Here is a 25772-nt window from a genome sequence, read left to right as displayed (position 1 = left end):
ATGAACACAAGGAGGGCGCTGTTTCATTCTAACATAGAACAGATGCTTTTATTGCACCTCTAGAAAAATCTGCATCATCTTAACCACCAGGACTCACCTCTGCTTACTTGGAACATTTGGTTTAAAACAACTGCCACAGCGCAAGCACAGGCTGCCTGCAAAGGAAACCCAAACGGGGACCATCTTCTACGGAAAATCAATTAAACACCCCACCGCCCCCAAGCAAGGAGCCGATTCTGCCCTCGCAGTTGTCATCAGCACTAAGGCAGCACTGAAAACCCAGTGGAGGTGAGGAGTCCTGTCCCCTGTCCCTTGGGAGAAGAGCCCAGCTCCCTCCTCTCCACAACCTCCTTTCAGGGAGTTGTAGAGAGCAATGAGGTCTCCCCTCAGCCTCCTCTTCTCCAGGCTAAACACCCCCAGCTCTCTCAGCCATTCCTCTTCTTCTCCAGCCCCTTCCCCAGCTTTGTTGCTCTTCTCTGGACTCACTCCAGAGCCTCAACATCCTTCTTGTGGTGAGGGGCCCAGAACTGAACACAGGATTCAAGGTTTGGTCTCACCAGTGCCGAGTCCAGAGGGAGAAGAACCTCCCTGGCCCTGCTGGCCACGCCGTTTCTGATCCAAGCCAAGATGCCCTTGGCCTTCTTGGCCCCCTGGGCCACAGCTGGCTCACGTTTTTTTCAACCAACACCCCCAGGTCTTTCTCCTCCAGGCAGCTTTCCAGCTGTCGAGACAACCTCTGCGGCCCCGTCCTGTCTCTCGGCACTGCCGGCATTTGCTTTGCCTCACTCATGGAAGACTCCTGCATATTTTCTTTTGCCAGTTAAGATTCCAAAGACTGACTGAAGAAGGCGGCTGCCTGCACTGCGGAGCGCGAGCCGCATCCTCTCTGCCTCCTGCTCACACAACCCAGACCCAGCCAGCGGGAGCCTGACAAGATCCGACGTGGCACCTCGGGTGGACGATCATCCAGGACAACTTAAGCATGGCTTACAGATCCAAAAAAAAGTGCAATACTGCTTTTATTTGTTTGTATTTACAAAGAAGACAGCGCTGGACGCGAATCACCCCTCCTCTGCCCTCGCACACCCACACGTGCTGGGAGCTCTGGGATGCTGGGAGCTGGCTCGCTACTTCACCGTCACGGCAGAGGCCTTGTGGATGGACTCCATCACGGCAGCAAACCGGCTGCAGAGGTCGTACGGGGAGTTGGGCCGGATCTTGGGGGGCTCTTTCAGAACAACGACCTCGGTGGAGGAGTCGAGGAGCCGGGGGAGCAACTCGCCCAGCTTCCTCTCCTGTTTCGCTGTGAAGGGCGAGAGGAGGAAACGGTCAGTGGTGCCACAGGCTGATGGCAGAGGGCTCCAGGGCTGCGAGCTAAGGGCTGTGACGGCTTTTAGGGAACCATCGTTGCTCTCTCCAACTACCTAAGAGGAGGTTGTAGAGAGGAGGGAGCTGGGCTCTTCTCCCAAGGGACAGGGGACAGGACGAGAGGGAATGGCCTCAAGCTCCACCAGGGGAGGGTCAGGCTGGACATTAGGAAAAAATTTTTCACAGAAAGGGTCATTGGGCACTGGAACAGGCTGCCGAGGGAGGGGGTTGAGTCCCCTTCCCTGGAGGGGTTTAAGGGACGGGTGGACGAGGTGCTGAGGGACATGGTTTAGTGATTGATGGGAATGGTTGGACTCGATGATCCGGTGGGTCTCTTCCAACCTGGTGATTCTATGATTCTACGATCTCCCAGCACTGACGGCCACCTGCCTCCTGCCAAGCAGGGTTCTACAGGAACCCCCCATCCGGTTAGACGAACCAAACCCAAAGCACACCTGGAGAACGCTAAGCCATTCTCTTGAAACTTGCTTTTCACATTTCAGGGCAGAGGAATCATGGACCCAAAGCCCATCCAGTTCCAACCCCCCACCATGAGCAGGGACACCTCCCACTGGATCTGGCAGCTCAAAGCCCCATCCAACCTGGCCTTGAACACCTCCAGGGTGTTCAATCCTTCCTCTGCTGCAGAAGACTAAGTTCTACAACATGGCTCAGCGCACAACTGAAGCACATTTCCCCTCTCACAGTCAGTGCTCCTGACGTGCTATGATACAAATGCCAGGGAAGCGTTTTAACTAGTCCTCTAATTCCTTTCTCGGTCAGGTCTATCCACTACCCTGCCCACAAACAGCAGGACAAAGGCGAGATGAGCAGCCATTCCCTACCATCCATGTCTTCTCGTCCCAGATAGGAGCACCAGTGGCTTCTCATGACCTCGATGGCATCCAGGTCCTCTTTGGAGATCTCGAAACCGTTCATGAGGTGCATGCAGGGGATGATCAGCTCGTTCAGGATGCTAATGCCTTCTGTCACGTGAGCTTCCTCACAGCTTATGAACAGAGACGACGCCACCTCGTTCAGCTTCTAGAGAGGAGCGAGAATCAGGGGACAGACTTGTAAAAAGCAAGCACAGACCTCATGCTGTCAGGAAAGGCAACCAGCCCCGGTCCCTTCACCGAAGGCCACGAAGAGCCAGGCACCAGGTTCTGGTGGAACTTCCACCTTTAGTGGATTGCTTTCTGCGGTGACCCCTGTGATTAAATATATATATATTTATAAACGTGTATGTAATTAATCATGTACATGTACAGAGTACATATAGCTTATTTATAATTCTGGTTTTAGGATGCAAGGATCCAGATGTGCCTCTCCTCACACTCCCCAATAGTCGTACAGCACATTCTTTCACTGAATTATCACTTCCTAGAGTTCCAAACCGTTGCTGGTACCAGGTCAGGGGCAGAAGCCACAGTAACAGCCACAAGAGAGACAGTTACAGTGCTCTGGGCAACCACAGAGTGGGAGCTAAAGCCAAAGATCCTCTTTACGCTATTTTTCTGCCCCATCATATTTTGTTTGGAGAGAGGAAACCATTAACATTAGAAATAAATATGGGGGGGAAGAAGTGAGTGGACAGAAAAGGATGCAACGACTGAGTTCACAACGCAAACGTGGAGTTAAACCCCAAGAGTGAGGTCAGCAGCATCTGGGCCCTCCCTCTAAATGCAATGTGCTAATTAAGCGTGCGCCTAAAAGGGGATGTGGTACGAGCTGAATCCCTGGAGGACGCACACCCAGCAGCTGGGACAGGAGCTGCGCTACAGGAGCCCAGGCTGTGCCCTCCCCTCCTTTCCAGGAAGAAGCGTAGAGCTTCCCGATACGAACCAGGAGACACTTCCTTCTGTACAAGGCGATCAGCGACTCGTCCACTCCTCTCCTGGCTCCTTTCAGCAGCAGCTGGGAGTTGCTTTGGTAGGCATAGACCAGGTAGGTGAGCGACTCCTGGTACCTAGGAGCAGAGGGTCAGTGCTCTGGCAGGACACCCTTCCCACTCAGGCTGACGAGTCTAGCCTGACAGGAGCACCTTTATTTCCTTGCCAAAGCCTAAGTGAACAGATGCCCTACGTCAAGTAATTAATCCTCCGCATCGCCGTGTGCCAAACAAGCACCTCAGGAAGAGCCCTTAAAGCCGGGTTGTGTGCAGCTTAGCCCAAGCTCCAACGCCAAAGCTGACCTTTCATATAGCACTCTGAGAAGGGCAGAAGGTAACGTGTTCAGTTCTTTGCATTTTTATGACCTATAAAACCTCCTGGTGAGGAAATAGAACAGCCGACGGAGACCGGGTCACCTCAGGGAAGCTCTGACACTCCCTGTCCAGCCTCCTCTCTACTGCTCCCCCTGAATCTGGGGGTTCTTCACTGCTAACCACCTCGGAGTTCAGTTCTGTTTCAATTAATGAACTATTTCTGGAAGCCAGTTTATTATCTGGATTGGAAAAATCCAGAAAATTACAAACTTTTCATAAAGCAGCTCTATCCTCCTCCACACTGCATTGTTTACGTAAAATACAGGTTGTAGAACAGCAAGGAGAAAAAAAAAGCCCTTTAAAAGTTCTTAAGAGTCCAGGGAACTCCAAAATGTGTGTTTACACTAAGTATAACACCCAATTCCAGACTGTTTAATACAGGAATCCAAAGGAAAAAAGACAGTACTGCCAATGATTGCTGTAATCCCATCTTTGGGAACGAGAAGCTAACGCTCTGCTTCACAGAGGGAAAAATCAGGGGCAACTCTAAGAGAGCAGCCAGCATCTCGTCCTGGTATTTGAACTGCAACCGGGCTGGTGGCAGATTCCAGAAAGAAAGTCCAAGTGGGAAGCTCCTTGCTCTCGGATACTAAACTCGAACCGGCCATCGTGGGGCTCTAGGCTCCAGCTTATCTTATCAGAACATATAATTAAAGGAACTTACTTTCCATTCTGGTACAGCTCCAAGCCCGTCAGCAGGTAAACAGACACCTTGCGGAACTGACTGTAGTCTTCGTGCCATCTCTGTGGGTTGAGAAAGCTGAGTGTCAGCCTCACCCTTAACACCCGCACGCGCTTCACATTCCTTCGCAGCTCCAGAGTGTATCGGATTCCACCCTTGGAAGGGTCTAAACATCTCTCACAAATCACTTCAGTCGGCTGCAAAGACAGCTCCTGAAGATTCCCAGCGCATCCCTCCTCCCTTCCAGCATCCTCCCGCGGACACAGACGCTTTGGACAGCAACAGCGTGAAGGCTCCAAGGTGGCACGTGGGTCCCTTACCTTGTACTCCTCCATGTCCACGTCAGCAGGACCGATCTCTCTCAGCTTTGCTCGAGCCACCTTCATAATGCTGATCGACCTGCTCCAAGGCGAGAACAATCAGAACAGTGATCCCGGCTGCTCCCAGGTGAGAAAAGCCTGGAATTCTGATTCACCTCCGAATCCCTGGCACAAACCTTTCATCGTAGCTGAGGTTTTTGTCGGCAAACTGCTCGAGAAGGGTCCGGTCGACCACCTGCTGGGGAGCTTTGTTCTGTAGGAAATACACGAGGACGTGCTGCAGGCGGGCGTCGTTCTGCGGGGTCGGGGTCTCTTTGGACAGTTGGTAGAGCCGGGAATACTCCTCGTGGAACGCCTGTCAATGGAAAACACGCAGTGACACCTCCGCTCTTCATCCCGGGAATGCCACGGCAGCTGACAAGGAGCTTAAACCTGTCCTGAGGGGTTTGTATTCCTGTGGATTAACAGCATGGACAGGGGACAGGACGAGAGGGAATGGCCTCAAGCTCCACCAGGGGAGGTTTAGGCAGAACATTAGGAAAAAATTTTTCATGGAAAGGGTGATTGTGCACTGGCAGAGGCTGCCCAGGGAGAGGGTTGAGTCCCCTTCCCTGGAGGGGTTTAAGGGATGGGTGGATGAGGCGCTGAGGGACATGGGTTAGTGAGTGATGGGAATGGTTGGACTCGATGACCCGATGGGTCTTTTCCAACCTGGTGATTCTATGATTCTATGTGGCATTTTCCATAAAATCTATCTGCCTGTAAAACCCAACACCAGCTCCATACACATTCAGCAGTGCCTGTTCTTTCAAATCCCTCCGTTCGCACAGATGTTCCTTGAGGACACATTTTACAAGAGAGGTCACAGCAAGCGTGCATGATCAGTACCAAAAAAATCCATGTCACGGGTGCTGGTTTATTTTCTGCTGATTGCATTGAGGATGTAGGCAACAAATTCCAAAAAGCACACAAAGGAAGCCTACTTTTTATTTTCCGGATTGAGAGGATTGCCAATACTAACAGAATAAATAGTGAAAATTAAAATAAAAAGAAAAAAATGTTCTTTCTCCTTGGAGAAGGGAGCTCTTGCAAGCTCTAAAAATGGGTTAGAGCCGAAGGGTACATTGATAGAATTACGTTGTCACAATAAAGGAGCAGAAACTGAACTGCAGGACAGAAAGGCCAATAACTAGAGGGAAAACTGCACAGATTGCTCCCTCGTACTCCTGACACGTCAATACAGCATGGATTCTTCATTCCGTCAAGCCAGATATCCACACCACTTGATTTAGCAAACAGGGAAGATACCTTTACGAGCCCTGCTTCAGACCCATCGCGATCAAAGGTCTGACGGGCTTTCGCAATAGCCAGGATGACACCTTGCATGGCCGGGCTCAGCATCACCTACCACGAGAGCAGGAGGACAGACACAGACAGCAACAGGGGAACGGTAACAGGGAAAGAAGAGAAGGCACGGTGAAGAACAGGATACATTTTCAAAAGATGGGGCGCAAAGGAAATCGTATGAATACGCGTTGGAACAAGCCAGAGCTGTGGTTCGCCGCGCACTGCGACTCCGTCTATCACATGCGCTTCACATGCAGGGCTTTCCTAAGCACTTAAAAGTTTAAAAGCTGGGCATTCCAAGCCTTGAGTACGAATTCAGCAGGTGAGGATGCAAAACACGCAATCTGTGTCCTATTCAGCCTTTCTAAGCGACGGGAACGTGAGCGCAGCGCTGCGGCTCACGGTGCCAACATCACCCAGGTTAAACGCATGTGAGGAGACCCAACAGCTGGGTTTTCTGGGAAATTTCTGGGAAAGAGAAATTCCAACCCACTGCTTGGGCTCCTGTGAGTGCGATTCCGCAGTGGGATTTGAAACACTGGCAGCTGGGGTGTGGTGAGTCCTGCTGTCAGCGGTTCCCGGCTTGGAGAGGGGATGAGACTCTGACTGAGGACAGCAGAGCCCTGTCAATACGTTAACGCCACTGGGATCAGTTCTGATGTGGTTATGAGGGAAAGAAGACTTCAAGGAACAACGTGCACACCTAATGATTGAGTGGCTTTTACAGAGCTGCTTTTCTGAGGGGATTTAGAAACGAAACCGCTGAACGATTGGGTCTGGACGCCTTCATTTCCACAGTGGGAAAACATACGTTGCTAACAGAGCTGTTCCACGGCAGACCACAACGCACCCAATCTTGTGAAAGCTCCAAGCCAGCTCACTACAGAGTTATAGCTTAATGACTGGCAGTAATTAACCCCTGCAACTGGGATCTGTACCTCCTCATTATATCCGTCTGCATCGGATCTAACGGGAATCTTCCCCACACTGGGGATTTCCACTTCAGAGACCTGTGAGCTAGTCTGAGCGGCCGCCTCTGTTCCCTTAGCGTCCCGTGGTGGCTCTCCCTGACCTGTAAGGGCTGTTTCTCCCGGATGGGCCTTCACTGGCTCTGCCTCCTGGGGCTGTGGCCAAGAAGAAAAGAAAGAGAATAAGAGAAACCAAAGCAAAACACAGGAAAGCAAAAGGGACCGAGTCAAGCGTGGCCCAGAATTGCACAGAACTGGAGAGAGCAAAGGTCTGTCCAGAAGAATCAAAGGCAAGAATGGGTTGATTCCTCAGCCAGGGCCCAGCTCCTACCTTCTCGAGAGCAGCTACAACGCCGTTCTTTTCATAAGCATCGGCAGTGTTCGCGATGGCCTTGGCTGTCTGCTCCTTGGCGATCCTGGCGTGTTCAGAGGCCAGAGAGTGCACGCTCTGCTCGCAGACTGAAGCCTGATCTGCAGGACAGAGGGGTGGCATCAGAGAGCACAAACAGCTGGATTTCTCCTCCTCTCCTGCTCTAAAATGCTTTGTAGGTTAGGATTAAAAGGCTGCTGCGTTCATCCCAGAGGAGGAGGCATTTCACGTGAGCGTGAGCACCCCTTTTCAGTGGGGATGGCACACACCACCAGGGATTGCCACGTAGCGCTTCCCCATGCCAGGGAACAGCACTTGGACACTTTCTAATTGATCTTTATTAAAGAAAAAAAGGCTGGAAGTGAAATGAGACCTGCCCATTATCATGAAATGAATGGGAAAAAAAAATGAATGGAAAAAAAAAAAGAATGGAAAAAAAATGAATGGATGGAAAGCAAAGGAAGTTGTGGAGAGGAGGGAGCTGGCCTCTTCTCCCAAGTGACAGGGGACAGGACGAGAGGGAATGGCCTCAAGCTCCACCAGGGGAGGGTCAAGCTGGACATTAGGAAAAAAATTTTCACAGAAAGGGTCATTGAGCACTGGCAGAGGCTGCCCAGGGAGGGGGTTGAGTCACCTTCCCTGGAGGGGTTTAAGGGACGGGTGGACAAGGCGCTGAGGGACATGGTTTAGTGATTGATGGGAATGGTTGGACTCGATGATCTGATGGGTCTTTTCCAACCTGGTGATTCTGTGATTCTATGAAAACAGCATTTCTGGTGACAGCCTGGCAGGATGCACAGGCAAAAATAATGGAATAGCCTTTCGTACTGCCAGGACAAAGTCTCCCCCTGCTGCTGTTCCTCCTTCACCAGTGTTTTCTCCTGTTATCCAGGAATTTGTGCAAGGCTCCAGCACAGGGCTATTTCTGACCATCTGGCTGTTCCTAGTTGCAATCAGGTTTGCATGTCCGGTTGCAGCCTTACCTGGTCCCGATTCAGAGGAGAGTTCCTGTGATTCTGAAGCAGAAGACGGCTCCATCTGCGGCATCTTGCAAGATTGCTCCCCCTCCCACTCTTCTGCCTCCTGCTCGAGCCGCCAGTTGTCCTCCTGGATGTAGTGTCTCAGCTCCAGGGGCAGGGATTCCACCTCCTTCTGGAACTGCCCAGCCTCGGAGCCATCATCCTTGTCTACAAGAAAAGCAGGACTGGTTCTAACTGAACACGTAGGAGAGGGGCATCACCATCATGGACTACTCAAATTTATGGAAAACCACACTGAAATTGAGGGAGAAGTGGGAGAAAAGCCACCCTTCTACTAGCTTTGTGATTTAAGGTGATTCGTAAGCAACACTGCAAAAATAAAGACAAATCTAGAGTTATGGGAAACAGAACCCAGTGTTGTTCTACCACCGGGCGGCACTGATCACAGAGAAATTCCAGACACGGAGCCTGCTGCTGCAGGAATACATCCTTATCCAAGGGCTCCCACTGAGCAGAGAACGGTATTTACACTGCCAATGGCCAGAAAAGTCATAATTCAGCTGGAGACATCAGATCCACAACTCTGCATAACATATAAATGTAGGGAACTGCATGGATTCCACAGTGAGAGAGACATGCTGCTATTCCACAGCACTTTTTTAGAGCTACTTCAGTATTCAGCTTTAAACCAGCACAAACCCAAGTGGTATCAGCCTTAGACAGCTCTTCAAATCTACCAAAAGCGAACGGCAGTTCTATACTCTGGATATTCTTACCCACCCATTGTAAAAGCATCAAAAACTGCATTAAATTAGGGAAGAAAAACTCAACCTATGGGTTCATTTCAGAAACGGAACTGTCACAAGGAAACAAAGAACCACCAGCTCCTCATCAGCCGGATTTAGCAATGAACAGAATAACAGTTCTCTATTGTTTCCTTCTATTTATTACATCGCCATGAACCACGCGTGAAATTATTAGTTTCTCCTACAGCTGCTTGCCATGTATGGTGCCACGTGTGCAATAATTCCTCCCCGTAACTATTTATACATTGGCACTGCAAACACACTTGTACATCTATATATACATCCAATAACTCATGCACTGGGGAAGGCTGTGAAAAAAAAAAAAAAAAAGAACCTGGTTTAGGTTCAACATATCCATAAAAAAGAAGCCAAGTAGTCAGAAAGCACAATAAATATGGGAGAAATGATGTAGTAGGTGTTGCACGTGCCCTTATAAGAGAAACATCTAGTTTATATGAAACTATAGAGAGGCTCAAAGTGAAAAATGTCAGGAATAGATGCATGGTGGAAGGGGCAAACGGGGAGCTTGAGTATTGATAGTGATTAATTACTGATTAATAATACTGAAAGCACTGTATCCAATCCCATTGGTACCCTGCTTGCTTTACCCTTCAACCCTACCAGGGATTTAGGAATGAATTGAGCACGGAGCAGATTATTGCACGTTTATTTGGGGTGAGGTTTTTGCATCGTCATGAGACGACGGTGCCAAAGCCAAGGAACATAAGAACAAGATAATACGTGATGGCTTAATTAATCAGCAGTTCTGGCTGCGGTACCTGTGGCACAGCAGGACGCCTTGTCATGAATGTACATCAGGCAGTAGGCGCTGGCGTTCCTGAAGCCTCCGAACGAGTCTCTCTCCAGTTCTTCCCAGGATGACTCGGTGACGGAGATGTCGTTGTACTTGAGCCAGCGCTGGCGGGGCTGGTCGTAGATGTACGCCCAGTAGTGACCGGCGTTCGCTTGCCCTTCGTGCACCAGGACTGCGTGCAAATGGTAGGGAACCTGCAACGCACACGGACACCGTTTCAGACGTACCTCAGGGAAATGACTTTGCCCGACCTCCCTACAGACACTGCAGACAAGTTCAGAGCTCCTGACCCCTGCGGTACATTTCCCACTAAGTGAGAATGGACTTTTGAGGGAAAAAGCAACAAGATTTTCAAGAAGAACCTATTCTCTGCTTCGTCATCGTACTGGGATTGTTTAAAGTATGATACAGGCCTTATGAGGAGCAGCTGAGAGAGCTGGGGGTGTTTAGCCTGGAGAAGAGGAGGTTGAGGGGAGACCTCATTGCTCTCTCCAACTACCTGAAAGGAGGTTGTAGAGAGGAGGGAGCTGGGCTCTTCTCCCAAGGGACAGGGGACAGGACGAGAGGGAATGGCCTCAAGCTCCACCAGGGGAGGTTCAGGCTGGACATCAGGAAAAAATTTTTCACGGAAAGAGTTACTGGGCACTGGCAGAGGCTGCCCAGGGAGGGGGTTGAGTCCCCTTCCCTGGAGGGGTTTAAGGGCCGGGTGGACGAGGTGCTGAGGGACATGGTTTAGTGATTGATGGGAATGGTTGGACTCAATGATCCGGTGGGTCTCTTCCAACCTAGTGATTCTATGATTCTATGATAAAGAGGATGACAGTAAAAGCCAATAAGAGCAGTATCAATTCAATATTTCCCTACTGAAGCTGCATTCCTTACCTGCTGGAGGAGAGGGTCACAGTACATTTGTTCCATGGACAGGTTGATTCTGGTAATGGACTCCTTCAGCTCTGCCAAGAACATCACCAACGAGAGAAAGACAGAGACATTAACGACTGCTCAGCAGGCTGCTCCAGCCCCTTTCCACTTCCAGAAGTCCGAAGCCATGCAGTAACCATCAAACACACTTAACAGCAGGGCTGAGCCTGCACAAGATGAGTTGGTACATCAAATACATCCAACAGAGGGCAACCTGGCTGGCATTCAACAAGAAAACACGCGAGAAACATATTAGGAGCCCACCTTGAATGTCTTGTTCAATCTCGTTTCTCCATCGCTGCAGGCACGTGCGGACAAGGTTCAACTCTTCCTCAGAAACCACACGAGGAGCTGGGTGTTCAGGTACTTCCGAAGGCTGCAGGGGTGCACTCGATTCCTGCTGCAGCGAGGAACTTGCTGAAAAGCAAGCTGCATCTCCCACGGCAGCAGCCTTCCTTTCTTGTATGCTGCGAAGCAAAATCCAAGAGGAGTGGAGGTTTTTTCAATCTTTCTCTGTTTTTTGTTTTTGTTTTTTTTTTCCTTTTTGGTAAAGAATAAGAAATCAACCCAATAAAACGTCCTCTGGAGCCAAAGCAGGATTCCCTTTCTGAGGCAGTATAAAATACAAAGAGAACAGGTACACTGAAATGTGCTTCTTCCTTAACAGAGCACATAAAACATAGGATGAATAAAAGCCAAAATTCTTACAGAAGTCTGTAAGAACAGCTCCACAACAAGCAATTAGAATCATAGAACCACCAGGTTGGAAGAAACCCATCCGACCATCGAGTCCAACCATTCCCATCAATCACTGACCCATGTCCCTCAGCACCTCATCCACCCGTCCCTTAAACCCCTCCAGGGAAGGGGAATCAACCCCCTCCCTGGGCAGCCTCTGCCAGGGACCAATGACCCTTTCTGTGAAAATTTTTTTCCTAATGTCCAGCCTGAACCTCCCCGGTGGAGCTTGAGGCCATTCCCTCTCGTCCTGTCCCCTGTCCCTTGGGAGAAGAGCCCAGCTCCCTCCTCTCCACAACCTCCTTTCAGGGAGCTGGAGAGAGCAATGAGGTCTCCCCTCAGCCTCCTCTTCTCCAGGCTAAACAACAATCCCTTCCCTAACTACTAAGAAATTCATGTATTTACTCAGCTGAACTCAGCGTAAGCCAACCACGCTGGCCAGGTTTGTAGTAATCCAGTACTGCAATAATTTACTGGCTGATGAAGCAAAAAAATCAGCAGCCTAACTGAAAAGAGCACAGAATTTAACCCAGAATTGCTGCTCAGACGAGGAATACAGTGATGCTTTTGGGAAAGGAAATAGAACGGACTAAATAGAATCACAGAATCATAGAATCACCAGGTTGGAAGAGACCCACCGGATCATCAAGTCCAACCATTCCTATCAAACACTAAACCATGCCCCCCAGTGTTATATGCAGTGTTATAACCAGGTGCACTAAGGTGAAAGGCAAAGTATTCTCTTTTTACTCCTGTTCACTAACCGGTCTGGTGGCGAGGGCCCGTGCAGGACACCGGGCTCAGCCTGGGACTGCAGGAGCGCTGCCTGGGAGTCCTGGGCTGGAGGAACAACCCTCGCTGGCTCAGTGGTGATGAACTCCAGAACGTACTGCAGCATGTCTGGTAGTGGGAAGCGGGCTGGGCCAGAGCCGTACTTCATGTACCTATGGACACAGCGAGGGGTGGGTTGATCATAGAATCACAGAATGTTTTGGGCTGCAAGGGACCTCAAAGCCCATCCAGTCCCACCCCTGACACGGGCAGGGACACCTCCCACTGGATCAGGGGGGTCAAAGCCCCATCCAACCTGAGCTGATGAGAGGAGATCAATGCGGAATAAAAACTCCGGCATTGGGATGAAGGCAGTTCAAGCAGTGAAGGAAAGAGGGTTAGAAAAACAAGTGCAGGCTAAATATGAGCCGTTTTCTCCAGGCACACCAGCATCTCCCCGGTGCCGCCTCTTTGCTTGCCCCTTCTTCACAAATAGAATCATAGAATCACCAGGTTGGAAGAGACCCACCAGATCATCGAGTCCAACCATTCCCATCAATCACTAACCCATGTCCCTCAGCACCTCCCCCACCCGTCCCTTAAACCCCTCCAGGGAAGGGGACTCAACCCCCTCCCTGGGCAGCCTCTGCCTGTGCCCAATGACCCTTTCTGCGAAAAATTTTTTCCTAATGTCCAGCCTGAACCTCCCCTGGTGGAGCTTGAGGCCATTCCCTCTCGTCCTGTCCCCTGTCGCTTGGGAGAAGAGCCCAGCTCCCTCCTCTCCACAACCTCCTTTCAGGTAGCTGGAGAGAGCAATGAGGTCTCCCCTCAGCCTCCTCTTCTCCAGGCTAAACACCCCCAGCTCTCTCAGCCGCTCCTCATAAGGCCTGTTCTCCAGCCCCTTCACCAATGTCATTTTACATTTCACAAACTGAAAGCAAGTTTAGTTTTGATTAACAGGACTCTTACACAAAGCACCTGGAAAAGTAAATCTCCTGTCTGCCCCCAAGCCAGGTCTTTGCTCTCAATCTCCGTCCTTCCTTAATGTATAAAGCCAGATGCCAAGCTAAAAGGGACGTCCAGGATAAAATGCAACCTTTGTAACGTGTTCCTTGGCTCCCTCGATGAAACTTGCCACACAGTTGACAGTGACAACTGTGGCATTTAAAAAATTGACTCTTTAATAGCATCAGGAGCGTTCAGGAACCATCAACCCCACGAGTTTGTTATAAAACCCACACATCCTCCTCCACCCTTCTCAGAACCAACCTGGTTCTGCTTCTTCTTCCCCTACGAGTCTCTCTCCTCTTGGAATGCTGGTTTAAAACGAAGCTTTTGCTTCCAGAGGGCACAAAACCAAAGCCAGCCGACCCCTCACCTTTCTAGTTTCTGCTGCAGAAGCACCATTTTCTCCTTCAATCTCTTCATTTCTTCTCTCTTCACGTGGATCAGCTCTTTACTGCTGTAGAGGTACCTGAATAGGAAAACACAGAGCCCTCCTCATCGGATCCATTCACTTCTAACATCCAGTCTTTCACAAATATTCCATAATCCTTCCTCGCTCACCCATACGACCTGCTTAATTTCTTTAATTACAGCAAAGCAACAGCTTTAAAAGTACCGAAACAGAGCGACTCACCTGTCCATATAAATAGTCTGGGGGAATTCTAGCTTGGTGTGAATTTTCTCTGGCTGTCCTAGGGACTGATTGAACTCAAATCGGGAGAGTTCAAAGGTCAGTACTGGTGGGAGTTTTGTAAACCAGCGCTGTAACAGAAGCAGAAATGCCCCCAGAGGGACTTGTTTTAAGATGACTGCTAAACGGCACATTTTAGACTGATCCTAAATGATTTTAGATTAATCTGAAATGATTTTAGATTAATCCTAAATGATTTTATGTTGATCCAAAATGTCTGTTTGTCTCTAAATACTAAATTAGTCAATTCTTCATTTACGGAGTGACTGGTCAGAAACCAAAATTTCATGAGACTCAAATTTCCACTGCCATTTTCCATTTTTTACTGTGAAGAAGCCTCATAACAGCTTGCAGAAAGTTACTTTTCATTGCCTGACACATCCAGCCTCGTGGATTATCAATGGGTCCAGCACTGAATTTTATAAAATTAGCAGACACTGAGCAAACTCTGGATGTCAGCTACGAGCCTCCAAGAGAGTTCTTTCCCAATGTAGGTCACATGCAGCGATGAAGAACAAAACAGAAGTCCCTAAGCGGTGCCTGAGTCCTTCTCCTCTCTCTCTGTCTATTTACAAACTGTCTAATTTAGGAGATTCAGGGTAAACCCCCACTTTCTGTACATCCAGGGAAAACCCCCACTTTCCAAACACTAAAAATGCCATGCAGAAAGGAAAACTCTGTTGAATTTGCCCTTCCTCCTGCTCTTCCTGGCTTCCCAACCCCCTGCCGGCAGCGCCCTGGCCCCATCTCAGCTCGACACCCCCAGATCGCGCGCCCCGCTGGGCTCGGGATGAGCACACTCCGCTCCTTTCCCTTCACAGGAGCCAGGCCAGGCACCCTACCCAGTAAAATATTCCACATCAGAGCACAACAGCACATTTCTAGATCAGAAAGATGCCCCGCAGAGGCCATTCCTTTTATTATTTTTTTTGGAAGGATAGGGCCAGGGAGAGGAACTTTCCGATGAGAAGCCCGGTCTCCGGAACTAGAGAACCCAAACACGGAGGAGGAAGGAGACAGTGAGAATCTAGGAGAAATGCAAGCTCTCGTTAACCCCACTGATGCTTCGAGCCTCAGGACACTCACCTACGTTCTCAAAAGACAAAATGATCTATGGCCCCTATCATGCCGTCCTCTAGCCACGACATCCTGGGAAGTGAAATTAAGATGCACAGTTTTTCCAGTCAGATTTCTCAGAAATAAAGCCAGAGCCTTTTCCTTCTGCCCGTGCAAAGAGGGATTAAAACACCTCCACCACAATTTCCCTTATCTTTCGGCGAAGGATTTGGAGGAATTAACAACTTAGGATTGAGAAGATCCTGCCTGGCCAGCTCCCTGTCTCCAGCATCAGCCTCTACCAGCTTCACCCACGTGTGGTGTAAACGCATCCAGTGGGAACTGGGAAATCCAGAAACAACCATGAGTGTCTAGAGTCGGACAGGGTTTACATGTCCCAGACTCCATCCCTCCTTGCAACCACAGCAACAAGTCTTTCAGATGCTCTCCCCGACCTGGAACACCTCTCCCTGCGCGTTTCTGAGCGTTATTTCCTATCCTCCCTCTCTGCTAACTCCTTGGCTGCTCTCCCACGTGTCGGATGCCGCGCGCCCTCGCGTCCCGCTTCCCTATGACCCAGCGTTTTATGATTGGTTTGTGATTCGTGAGATTTGAAGAAAAGAAAAAAAAAAAAGGAAATAAAAAGAAAATAAATCAGCACGGTTGGAAAAGCAGAGTGGAAATGAGAGGGAAAACACACACTGGAACAGGGAGAAAGATACAAATTCCAAATGGCATACCATGGAGTTAAGCACTGTACTTTTACCCTCCGAAACTATGGAGGCAGTGGTTCTCCCCCTACTCAGGTACAGGTAGGCTTCAACAGAAAGAGAGAGACTTTATCACAAGGCATCAGAAGAACATCTTGACCTTTTTATTTAAAACAAATGCCTCGAACTGGCTATACAGGACAACACAGCTTTACAAACAAGCAATGCTCGGTGTCTCACCGTGTAACGCTAACGTACATTTATGTGAGACTCCAGGTATCCAGAAAATATTTTGTATTCCACTCTTAAGGAATATTTACAGTCACTATTTAAAGCTACCAGAACACACCGAGACACCCCTGCGCCATCTGTGTTGCATTTCATTGCAGCAGGCACCCAAAAGCTCCACGAAACCCCCCAGAACTAACCTCCTCTCCATACTTCACTGACTGCGATGCCGCCCCATCCATCTCTCCCTCCACCAGGGCTCCTTCCAAGCACTCGTTCAAGTTCCGATAACCGTTTACCTGAAGGGGATACTGACCAAAGGTCTCGATCTTGGAAAACGCGTTGCCTGGGTGATGGAAATGATAGAAAACCATGAACTTCAGAGGACAAACCAAGTCTGATTAACCCACGACTGTCAGCGCCAGGCAAGGGCACAACTTGAAAGAACTGAACCACATCCAGCTCACTGTACACACCTCAAGCAGAGTAATTCTCCTGCTTTCACATACACAAACACTTGTGAGTACTTAATATTTTCAGAAGACAGACTTTAAAATGTTCTGTAACATTTTTATCACCAAGACTATCTATAGGTTTAAAGAAAAAGGCAATTTCATCAGGAACGTGAAACAAAATCCCATGTGCTCACTGCCACAAATCAACACACTCCGAGAAGTGAAGAAGAGCATCTCCCAGACCCTGCACTCACCCTCGTGGATGCCCTCAGTTAAGAACGTCCCGTAGAAAAGTTGGACCATTGGATTTTCAGATTTGTCCCCTGGGCTCCTGGTTCAGAAAGAAAAAGCACATGTCGGTTTGCAGCTGTGAGCTGGGAAAAAGCCCCAAGTCTAAATCGAGGCCTTTGCTTGGGAATTTGCCTGCAGCCCAAAGTATAAGTTTTCTACCCAAGCACAAAATACAGAGGAAACATCCATCTGTGTTCATACTCAAAAGCTCATCGTAACATGGCAGGGGGTTGGAACTGGGTGGGCTTTAAGGTCTCTTCCAACCACACTGGCAAGGAAGAAAACCCAAACAAGTGAAGGCACCACCTTTTGAAACGCTGTTCCAAAATAACAGATCTTTCATGGTCACCAGCTCTGCTCAGATCCACTATAAAGCTTATTTCCTTCTGCAGGCCGTATCGGCATTAAACAGAGTCCTCCACTTGGGTACAGAAAATCATAGAATCATCAGATTGGAAAAGACCCACCGGATCATTGAGAATGTACGTATAAGGTTTCATAAGCACATTTCAAGCTGGAGGAGCATCATCGCCAGTGAATAAAACCACTCTCTAGCATTTCCTTGGAATTAGCACGTAAAGCCCTCTTGTTTAAAACCTGGTTCTCCTCAGCAAAATCCTCAAGAACTCACTTCACATTAACAGCAAGCTGGAACGCGTCCTCCAGCCAGTCCAGCAGTTTGTGTGTGACTTCACTCACATCTTGCTACAAGAGAGACAAAAGCCAAGAGTCAGTTGCGATGCCGACCAGGAATTGTTTCCCTGGTTTTCCGGTCTCACAATCCTACTGGAGCACGACCCCCCTGGCACTGCCGTGTCTACCCAGCCCAGGGGAGGGTGAATTGAAGCGCTGGGCTGATTGAGACTGACGACAAATGCTCTGCTCGTCTCAAAACGAGAGGAAATGATTGCGCTCGCTACCCAATCACCCAGCTGGCACCGGGTAGCGCGCTGCTATGCCGGCTGTTTAATTAGCAAGCACGTACATTTCCCCTAAACAACACAGGGACAGCTGCTTGTCGGTTGATAAACATGGGAAGAGGCCTCTGGAAGTAATAGCGGGATGAGGCGGAATAGGATTGCGAGTGCCGTTCGGAGAAAGCAAAAGGCTTTTTAAGGCAGATTTACCTGCTGTTCTTCCGTGGATCTGAACGCGTCCCTCAAGAGTTCCAGCGCTGCAGAAGGGTCTACAAACTTACGACGCGTCCCCAGCATTAAAGCAAACAGACACTGAAGTTCTTGCATGAACGCAATATTTCTCTTTCCCTGCATCGCAAAAGAAGAAAAGCCAAATGCTTCCCGCAGCTCAAAAAAGCAGCGTCTTAAACCAAAGCACTAAGAATACCCGAGGCACAGGCACATACCCTGAGAGGCAGGTTAACAGCCGAGGGAAGGGGTGAGTTCAGCAAGGATGAAAGCAGAAGGACACACAGTGTCATTTCTTGGGAGAAATCGGTCTCCCAGCAGACACACGGGAGAAAGGATTTAACCAGAACAGAACCCAGAGTGCCAGGAGCGATCACTGCTACAACAGGCAGCAAAAGCCACTGAATTAATGAATTTATCCTGCCTGCACTTTGGGTTTTTTAGAGTACCAAGTCATGAGAGCAAGTAAAGCAAAGCTCTTCACTAGTGGTGGCCACAAGCTAAAGGAATTAGCCTTCGCTTCTGATATTCTGTGTATGCAAATATTCTCTGAGCACCTTCTGCTGGCCACTCTCTGAAGACACTGGGGTGAGAAGACCCTTCCAAGAGACTCAAACACCAGCTCCAATACAGCACATGAGGTTCTGTTTTAAACAAACCAACAACCTGAAGCTACCAAAAATGTTTTATTGGACAAATGTCTTCCTGCAGCAGTCAGAAGCTCTAGGGAAAAGCTTGATGAGAAGCATCGGATTTTTTTCCACAGCGACTCTGTCTTTGAAATATATTCCCCAAATTTGTCTTTAATGCAATCTGACAATTTGAAAGCCGTTAACAGCGGCACAGGAGTCCCAGATGGCCCCAAATTAAATCCGCTTAGAGAAAGAGTAGAACAGTAGAGCACGAAAGAGGGAAGCTTTGCTCTGTTAGTCAATAAAAACTTACAGTGCGACTCTGACAATTTTCAAGCACGTTTGGTGGGAGAGAGTATCCAAGGACCAGCCTCCGGAATTCCGGTAACTGAAACAGCGACTGAAAGGGAAGGAGAGTTATAGAGCAGTCAGCACCCACCAGATCTGACTCACTGCTATTTCATGCCCCATCATCACTCTTTTACTCGACAGCCTTTTTGCTAACTTCTAATTCTTGTGTTAGGAAAGAAATGGTTACGAAGTGAGCAGTCCGTGTGCTGGACCAGCACATCTAAACCCGAAGAATGAAATGCCATCATTTCAAGGATACCTCTAACTATTTCCAGATATATTTAACCATTTTAGGAAAGCGCTCCGCACAGGCAAGCTTAGAGCAAGGATCCAGGAATGCGTCACAGTGAGAAAGGGCCCATTTGAAGCTTTCTGACCTCCCCTCGAGGCTGGAGCCGCATGATTGATTAACATCTATCTGCCGACCTGAAACGGTCAGAAGAGACAAAGCTGCTCAGCCCCACTCACTGCTGTCTCTTCTCACTGAGGTTATCACTAATAATACACACTGTCGAGTCGCTTAGTTGTTCAGGCATCTCAGCCAGAGCGTTCCATTAACTGGAATACGATACACCGTGTGTTATGGAGCCAGCAATAACTGCAGTAAAATTAAATTATCGGTTCATTTTGCCAGTCAAGCCTCTGTCATTCAGGAAGCATTTGGACATCACTGCACCAAAAGCCCCTGCACACACACACAGATGATGCGTATCCCCATCTATTTTTACACAGTCTATTAAACTGCTCTTTGGCTCTGTCTGTGCACACCCAGAACCAAACATAAGTATATCGAATAAGCTGAAAGAGGGGAGATTGAGATGAGATCTTAGGGAGAAATGTTTTGCTGTGAGGGTGGGGAGGCCCTGGCCCAGGTTGCCCAGAGCAGGGGTGGCTGCCCCATCCCTGGAGGGGTTCAAGGCCAGGTTGGATGGGGCTTGGAGCCCCTGATCCAGTGGGAGGTGTCCCTCCCCATGGCAGGGGTGGGACTGGATGGACTTCGAAGTCCCTTCCAACCCAAACCATCCCATGATTCAACGAGATAAAATCAGAAGCCTCATTTGACCATGCTCACATTTGCTCATCTGCATACGATGACCGATTCACAGACCTGTTGCATATTTAATTCACACTGATAAACATTTTGATTCCAAGACTGCAGCAATGCCAGGACTATTCTATGGTTGGACTCAATGATCCAGTGGGTCCTTTCCAACCTAGTGATTCTATGATTCTACACAGTTTACCTGTATGACAGCACTAAACCAACACGTGTTTCCGATATTTTTCATTCCAACCGGCCAGTCACCCACTCTTCTCCAGTTGTTCTGACTGGGGTTCTCTCCCCAGACTTCACAGCGTTTCCTTTTGGAGCGGTTTTTGCTTTCGGCAGAATGTGCTTCCTGCGATCTGTCACAAAAGACGCACAACATCATCTCACGCAGACTCCCCACAACTACTCCCCTAGGCACGAGTGGGACACCGGAGCCAGGTGCTGATGGATGAACGTGGCGCAACCAGATTCCAGAAAGATTTCAGCTCCTGAGTGAGGTAGATGGGAAACACGACTGCAGTAGAACTTGCAATGATGGAGGAAGGCAATAGTCCCCTTCCCTGGAGGGGTTTAAGGGATGGGTGGACGAGGTGCTGAGGGACATGGTTTAGTGATCGATAGGAATGGTTGGACTCGATGATCCGATGGGTCTTTTCCAACCTGGTGATTCTATGATTCTATGAATTTCCTTTTATGAACCAGCAGCCTGCGGAACTGGAGCTGCAGTTGTTACTGGAGGCAAATCCCACCCATGGCAAAAAGGAGACAGCTCAGCAGTCACTGCTGTGAGGTGAATCTACACGCGGGATTTGAAGGTCCTGCCATAATGCCAGCACAGCGCAGCGGGGACTGAATAAACCACGACTCAACTTGTATTTTCTATTCCAACCATCATTTTGCAGCGCTGCCCCAGAAATATTGGCCAACTGGCCAGAAGGTGGCAATGAGCACACCTAAAAGCAGCAGGGATACTTCTGGAAGGTGATTTATGTTTGCTTTGCAGCTTAATCCACTTACAATACCTGGAAAAATCAAAACCAACATATAGATCCACTGACCTTTCAGCAGCATCTCTTTCCACAGCCTCAGCTCCTGGTGATTCCAGTGGTTTGAAGGTGTGGATGGTGTGGAGGTCTGTGTTGTTAATGGTAAGTGTGGCAGGAACATCTAGGAGCGGAGGCAGCATTCTGATCAGTTTTCCACCAGAAGCAAGCAAATGCTTTGTTTAAAAGAACTTTTAGAAAATCTTACACCTCACAAATACGATTTTTCAACTGATAGAGCAGAATTTTCTAGCTCAGGTTTTAAATACAAATCCTTGTAGCTTGGATCACGCCAGGAAACCTGAAAAGCTCTGGACTGGGTGGATAAGAACAGCACAGACTGGGCAGCTGTACTGGCTGAATTTCCTCACCCTCGAATTCAGAGCTTGAGGAAACATTTCAGATCTCTTGAAATAGTGAAACAGAAACATCAGGTGCTGCTCATCCTGTGCCTCGACACCAGTGTTGACAACTGACACTGTTAGGGGAAATAAAAGATTTTAACAGAATCACACTCCTTTGCTCGTGTCAGGATGCTCAGTTATGAGAAATTTAACGTAGCGGCTATGCAGGAAAGGAGGAGAAAGGACAACGAGTCGTTCTGGAAGAGGTGGGAGCTTTCCAGGGTGGAACAAAGGGCACTGCGCTGCTCCTGGCGCTGCTTCAAAGCTCCCAGCACATTTTGGCACTGTGAACCTGCCTGGTGATAACACCACTTGGGAAAGTTCCAGTTAATGGGTGTGTCATGAGCAAAAAGGTTTAATAAACTGCTCTCAACTACCTCAGGCTACAATTACGCTTCTTACATCTAAACATGCCAAATGGACAGCTGGTTTTGCCAGTACCTGTAACATCTAAGAGAATTTCCAGGTAGTCGAATTGCCAGCTCAAACAACAGTTTAAGTTTCCATGGAAATGTGATACTGAATGCTCAGTTTTGCCGGTAGATGCTGTTAGAAAGAAATGTGTGATCCTCACAGGGGTTCAGTTCTCTCTCCTGCTTGCTTGGCTTTAGGAGCTTTGTAGAATTTCTGTGTTAGACGAGACCAGCTTTGTATCTATGTGTCTCACCTACAAACGCTGTTAGGAGACTCCTGAGCCACCTTCCTCTGGCATGCAGCTCTCCTTCACCAGGAAGGCTTAATTCCTTGAGCTGTTCCACAGCAAGGGGTGAGTACTGGCAAAATCAGCTCAGTGCTGGGACAGGAGCTGGAGGAATTCACTGGCAGAAGCTGGGAGGAGCAGTATTCCAGCTGGAACGGGTGAAACCGTATGGGTGAGCAGAGAAATTACTTACTTGGTGTGAGCTGCTTGCCCACAGCGCTGCCTTCCCAAGCGGACGGCTCCGCAGCAGCCGCGTCCTGAGCCGGCTCCTGAGAGTGCTCGTCTGTCAGGAAGGTGACTGCTCCCGTGAGGTCTCCATTGGCAGCCTAGCAGGGTGACAGGGGAAAAATCCACAGGGTTACTTCACCTACACTGGGGCGACACGTCCTGCGTCCGCGGCCGAGGCAGGCACAGCGCCACCAGCTCTGCCTGCCCTGCTCACCAGAGAGCCGAGCAATAGTACGAACCCAAAATAGCAGAGGTTGGAATGTCTCTACCAGAAAGCACCCCAGCTGCATTGCTACAACAATATAGACTCTGTTATCCAGTTCTATTTCCTCGCAAAGAGATTCCAGCAGTCACAGGAGGCCCAGGTTGTGGGCAGGTACCTTGCCAGTGGGAGACTCATGGGAATCAAACTCTCCATCGATTTCAAGATGTGTTTCTTACTGCGCGAGGACCTTCTTCAAAGCATCGCGATGGGCTAAACCCCCTAACCCTTACCCTAACGTTTCCTAGACTTTAGTTCTGGAAGGAACATCTAATTGATCTAGTAGGAGGTGTCTCTGACCATGGCAGGGGGGGTGGAACTAGATCATAGAATCATAGAATCACCAGGTTGGAAGAAACCCACTGGATCATCGAGTCCAACCATTCCCATCAATCACTAAACCATGACCCTCAGCACCTCGTCCACCCGTCCCTTAAACCCCTCCAGGGAAGGTGACTCAACCCCCTCCCTGGGCAGCCTCTGCCAGTGCCCAATGACCCTTTCTGTGAAAAAATTTTTCCTAATGTCCAGCCTGACCCTCCCCTGGCGGAGCTTGAGGCCATTCCCTCTCGTCCTGTCCCCGTCACTTGGGAGAAGAGCCCAGCTCCCTCCTCTCCACAACCTCCTCTCAGGGAGTTGGAGAGGGCAATGAGGTCTCCCCTCAGCCTCCTCTTCTCCAGGCTAAACAATGATCTTCAGACGATCTTTAAGGTCCCTTCCAACCCAAACTACTCTATGATTTATGGATTTCCTCAAACAAGCCCCTCCGTGTACTTCCAGCACAGCCCCCATCCTGCTGCGACATCTCAGGACGATGGATGGCATCTGATGAGCCCTGACCCACACGGCTGCAGCCAGTGCAGCACTGCAGTTTATAATAAACACTGAAACACAGACTAGGAGAGGGAATATTTCCAGGTACATAATGCTTCTCCAAGTTCCAGAGATTCCCGTGTCCCCTTGCTTTGGAGTCAAGATGACTGTTCTGACAAGATGACAAGACAACCAGCAGCTGTGGCCCCAGGTGAAGCAAAAGCGAGGGCAGAATGAACCAAATTACCCCACACGGGACGGCTTGCGGAGCCCACGCACTGGCTACCAGGCTCAGCATCAGCCCACGGGCTCAGCATCAGCCCACGGGCTCGCCACTGAGCATCCGACCCAGGCATTTCGAGAGGGCTTGGACTCGCCTGACCGCTGGGACAAATCCAGAGCTCTCCTATCCATGGAACAACAACAGGCACCAACCTTTAGAGCTGCATGAAGGAAAGCCGGATCCTGAATTCCCGTGATCTCTTTCAGCTGTTTTAAAAGCATCTGGCGTTCCTACATGGAAGAAATAAAGAGCTTGAGTGAAAAGATGGCCAGGACTGGTTGAGCTGGTTCCACAAGGCGCGCCGAGGGCTCAATGGAATATTGCTGCAGACAGATACAAAACCCCCTTCACCCAACAGCAATGCCCACGTCAGCCTGAACATGAGTTATTTCAAATTAACATGCACTCTGCTGTAGCCTCACGAGGATGTTTGCTGGTCGAGAGGAAACGCCGGCCCCCCACCAGCCGCCCGGCACCTGCGGAAGGCAGGGGCACCTCTTGGCCGCGGCCGCGGCATGTGCAGCGGGACATATAAGGAGGCCGCCTGCTCCCCGGGGATCGGCGAGGGGCTATTTTCAGCCCGGCCACACATGCCATTTGTGCACGTCACTTCTCCCTGACAATAAGGTGTCAGAATAAGGGCCCAGAGGCTGCTGTCGCTGCTCCTTCCCCGTCCAGACGGGCGGCTCAAGCTTTGGCGAGATGCTCGCTCCAGGTTCTGTTCTACGGTCGACCACTTGAAAACCACGATTACAGAGATTTTCTTTTCCAGACTTATCACAGAATCACTAGGTTGGAAAAGACCTCCAGGATCATCGAGTCCAACTATTCCTATCAACCGCTAAACCATGCCCCTCAGCACCTTATCTACCTGCCTTTTAAACATCTCCAAGGAAGGTGACTCAACCACCTCCCTGGGCAGCCTGTTCCAGTGCCCAATGACTCTTCCCATGAAAAATTTCTTTCTGATGTCCAGCCTGAACCTCCCCTGGTGGAGCTTGAGGCCATTCACTCTTGTAGCCCTGGCTCACCCCAGGAGCGGTCGCTGCGCTTACCAAGTCATGGATAACTCAACCAGCTGCTCTACAAGGAGCCCCAGCAGAGTGGTCCCACCACCCTCCTTTTGTGGCCGTGGTTCATCTGCTGCTCAGTCTGGGTGAAACCTGACACTGAGACACGGCTGGCATTGTGGGTAGTGGATATTACAGCAGGAAAACCTGTATCATGTATGCCTGGTTTGCAAAGGCTGCCTGGGATCCTGCTGTCAGCAAAGCTCAAGGCATCCCAGCTTCCTCAGACCACACCTTTAGTCCATCCTAACTGGCAACGCTGTACGTGAAGAAACACAAGTTCCTACTTACTCTCATCATTGGGAAAAATAATTTAAGATACTTTCATGCCACTGGGGCACAAGTTCCACCCAGTGAGCAGAAGGCCAAATAGTTTTTGGAGCTATCCGTGCATCCATCCATCCAACAGGCTGCCCAGGGAGGGGGTTGAGTCACCTTCCCTGGAGGGGTTTAAGGGCCGGGTGGATGAGGTGCTGAGGGACATGGGTTAGTGTTTCGTAGGAATGGTTGGACTTGATGATCTGATGGGTCTTTTCCAACCTGGTGATTCTATGATCCGTCCAACCATCCATCCATCCTGCTGATGGATGCTGCCCCGTGCCCAAACACTAAAGAGAGCAGCATCCCTATCGGTGGCTCCAACAAATTACTTTTTGATGGGACTTCCCCCAGGTCACTTGAGAGAGTCCCACCTCCAACACAACAGAAGCTCAGTGCACACCCCTCCCAGCACACCCCGCGCTCTCTGTTAATTCTGGAAAAGCTGGAGGCACTGGGAAGCCTCAGGCACAGCTCCACAAAGCCAAACCACTTGCATCGTGTTGCCTCAGCGCGTGGCACGCGTGGCGGTTAACCCCACCCAGCGCCGCTGGGTGCATTTTTCTGTTGGACAGCAAAATCCTGCGCTAATCAACCCACTACAAGGCAGGACAGGGCATGATTCTCAGCAATTCTGCTTCACCAAAAGGACTCACAAAGGCTGCTGTGATTGTAAAAGCCGATC

General features: G+C 49.6%; 2 protein-coding genes across 5 annotated transcripts in view; one reads left to right on the top strand and one right to left on the bottom strand.

Annotated features, from left to right (window-relative positions):
- CENATAC (centrosomal AT-AC splicing factor) overlaps positions 1-25772 on the top strand; it is a 365184-nt gene that overhangs the window by 133350 nt on the left and 206062 nt on the right. The gene's annotated exons all lie outside the window — the stretch shown is intronic.
- On the bottom strand, positions 1003-24012 carry USP28 (ubiquitin specific peptidase 28). Of its 4 annotated transcripts, XM_069876626.1 has the most exons (25): positions 23852-24012; positions 22307-22439; positions 21025-21133; positions 20160-20322; positions 18878-18964; positions 17915-18052; positions 17419-17492; positions 16751-16827; positions 16242-16387; positions 13991-14118; positions 13730-13825; positions 12345-12524; positions 11107-11309; positions 10804-10874; positions 9887-10115; positions 8305-8508; positions 7283-7422; positions 6922-7107; positions 5945-6040; positions 4813-4991; positions 4637-4715; positions 4299-4378; positions 3214-3337; positions 2214-2412; positions 1003-1303 (listed from the first exon to the last, which is right to left on the bottom strand). In XM_069876626.1, the coding sequence occupies exons 1-25, from the start codon at positions 23918-23920 to the stop codon at positions 1128-1130; spliced, it is 3366 nt and encodes a 1121-aa protein (XP_069732727.1). In that variant the 5' UTR covers positions 23921-24012; the 3' UTR covers positions 1003-1127. The 4 variants fall into 4 exon arrangements, with proteins under 4 accessions (XP_069732727.1, XP_069732728.1, XP_069732729.1 ...); XM_069876627.1 differs by lacking the exon at positions 5945-6040; XM_069876628.1 differs by lacking the exons at positions 5945-6040; positions 6922-7107 and having other exon boundaries at positions 23852-24010.

The sequence above is a fragment of the Phaenicophaeus curvirostris genome, chromosome 25 (assembly GCF_032191515.1).
Source record: "Phaenicophaeus curvirostris isolate KB17595 chromosome 25, BPBGC_Pcur_1.0, whole genome shotgun sequence".
Taxonomy (NCBI): Eukaryota; Metazoa; Chordata; class Aves; order Cuculiformes; family Cuculidae; genus Phaenicophaeus; species Phaenicophaeus curvirostris.
The sequence above is the reverse complement of the archived record's forward strand: the minus strand, read 5'-3'. Positions and strand labels throughout refer to the sequence as shown.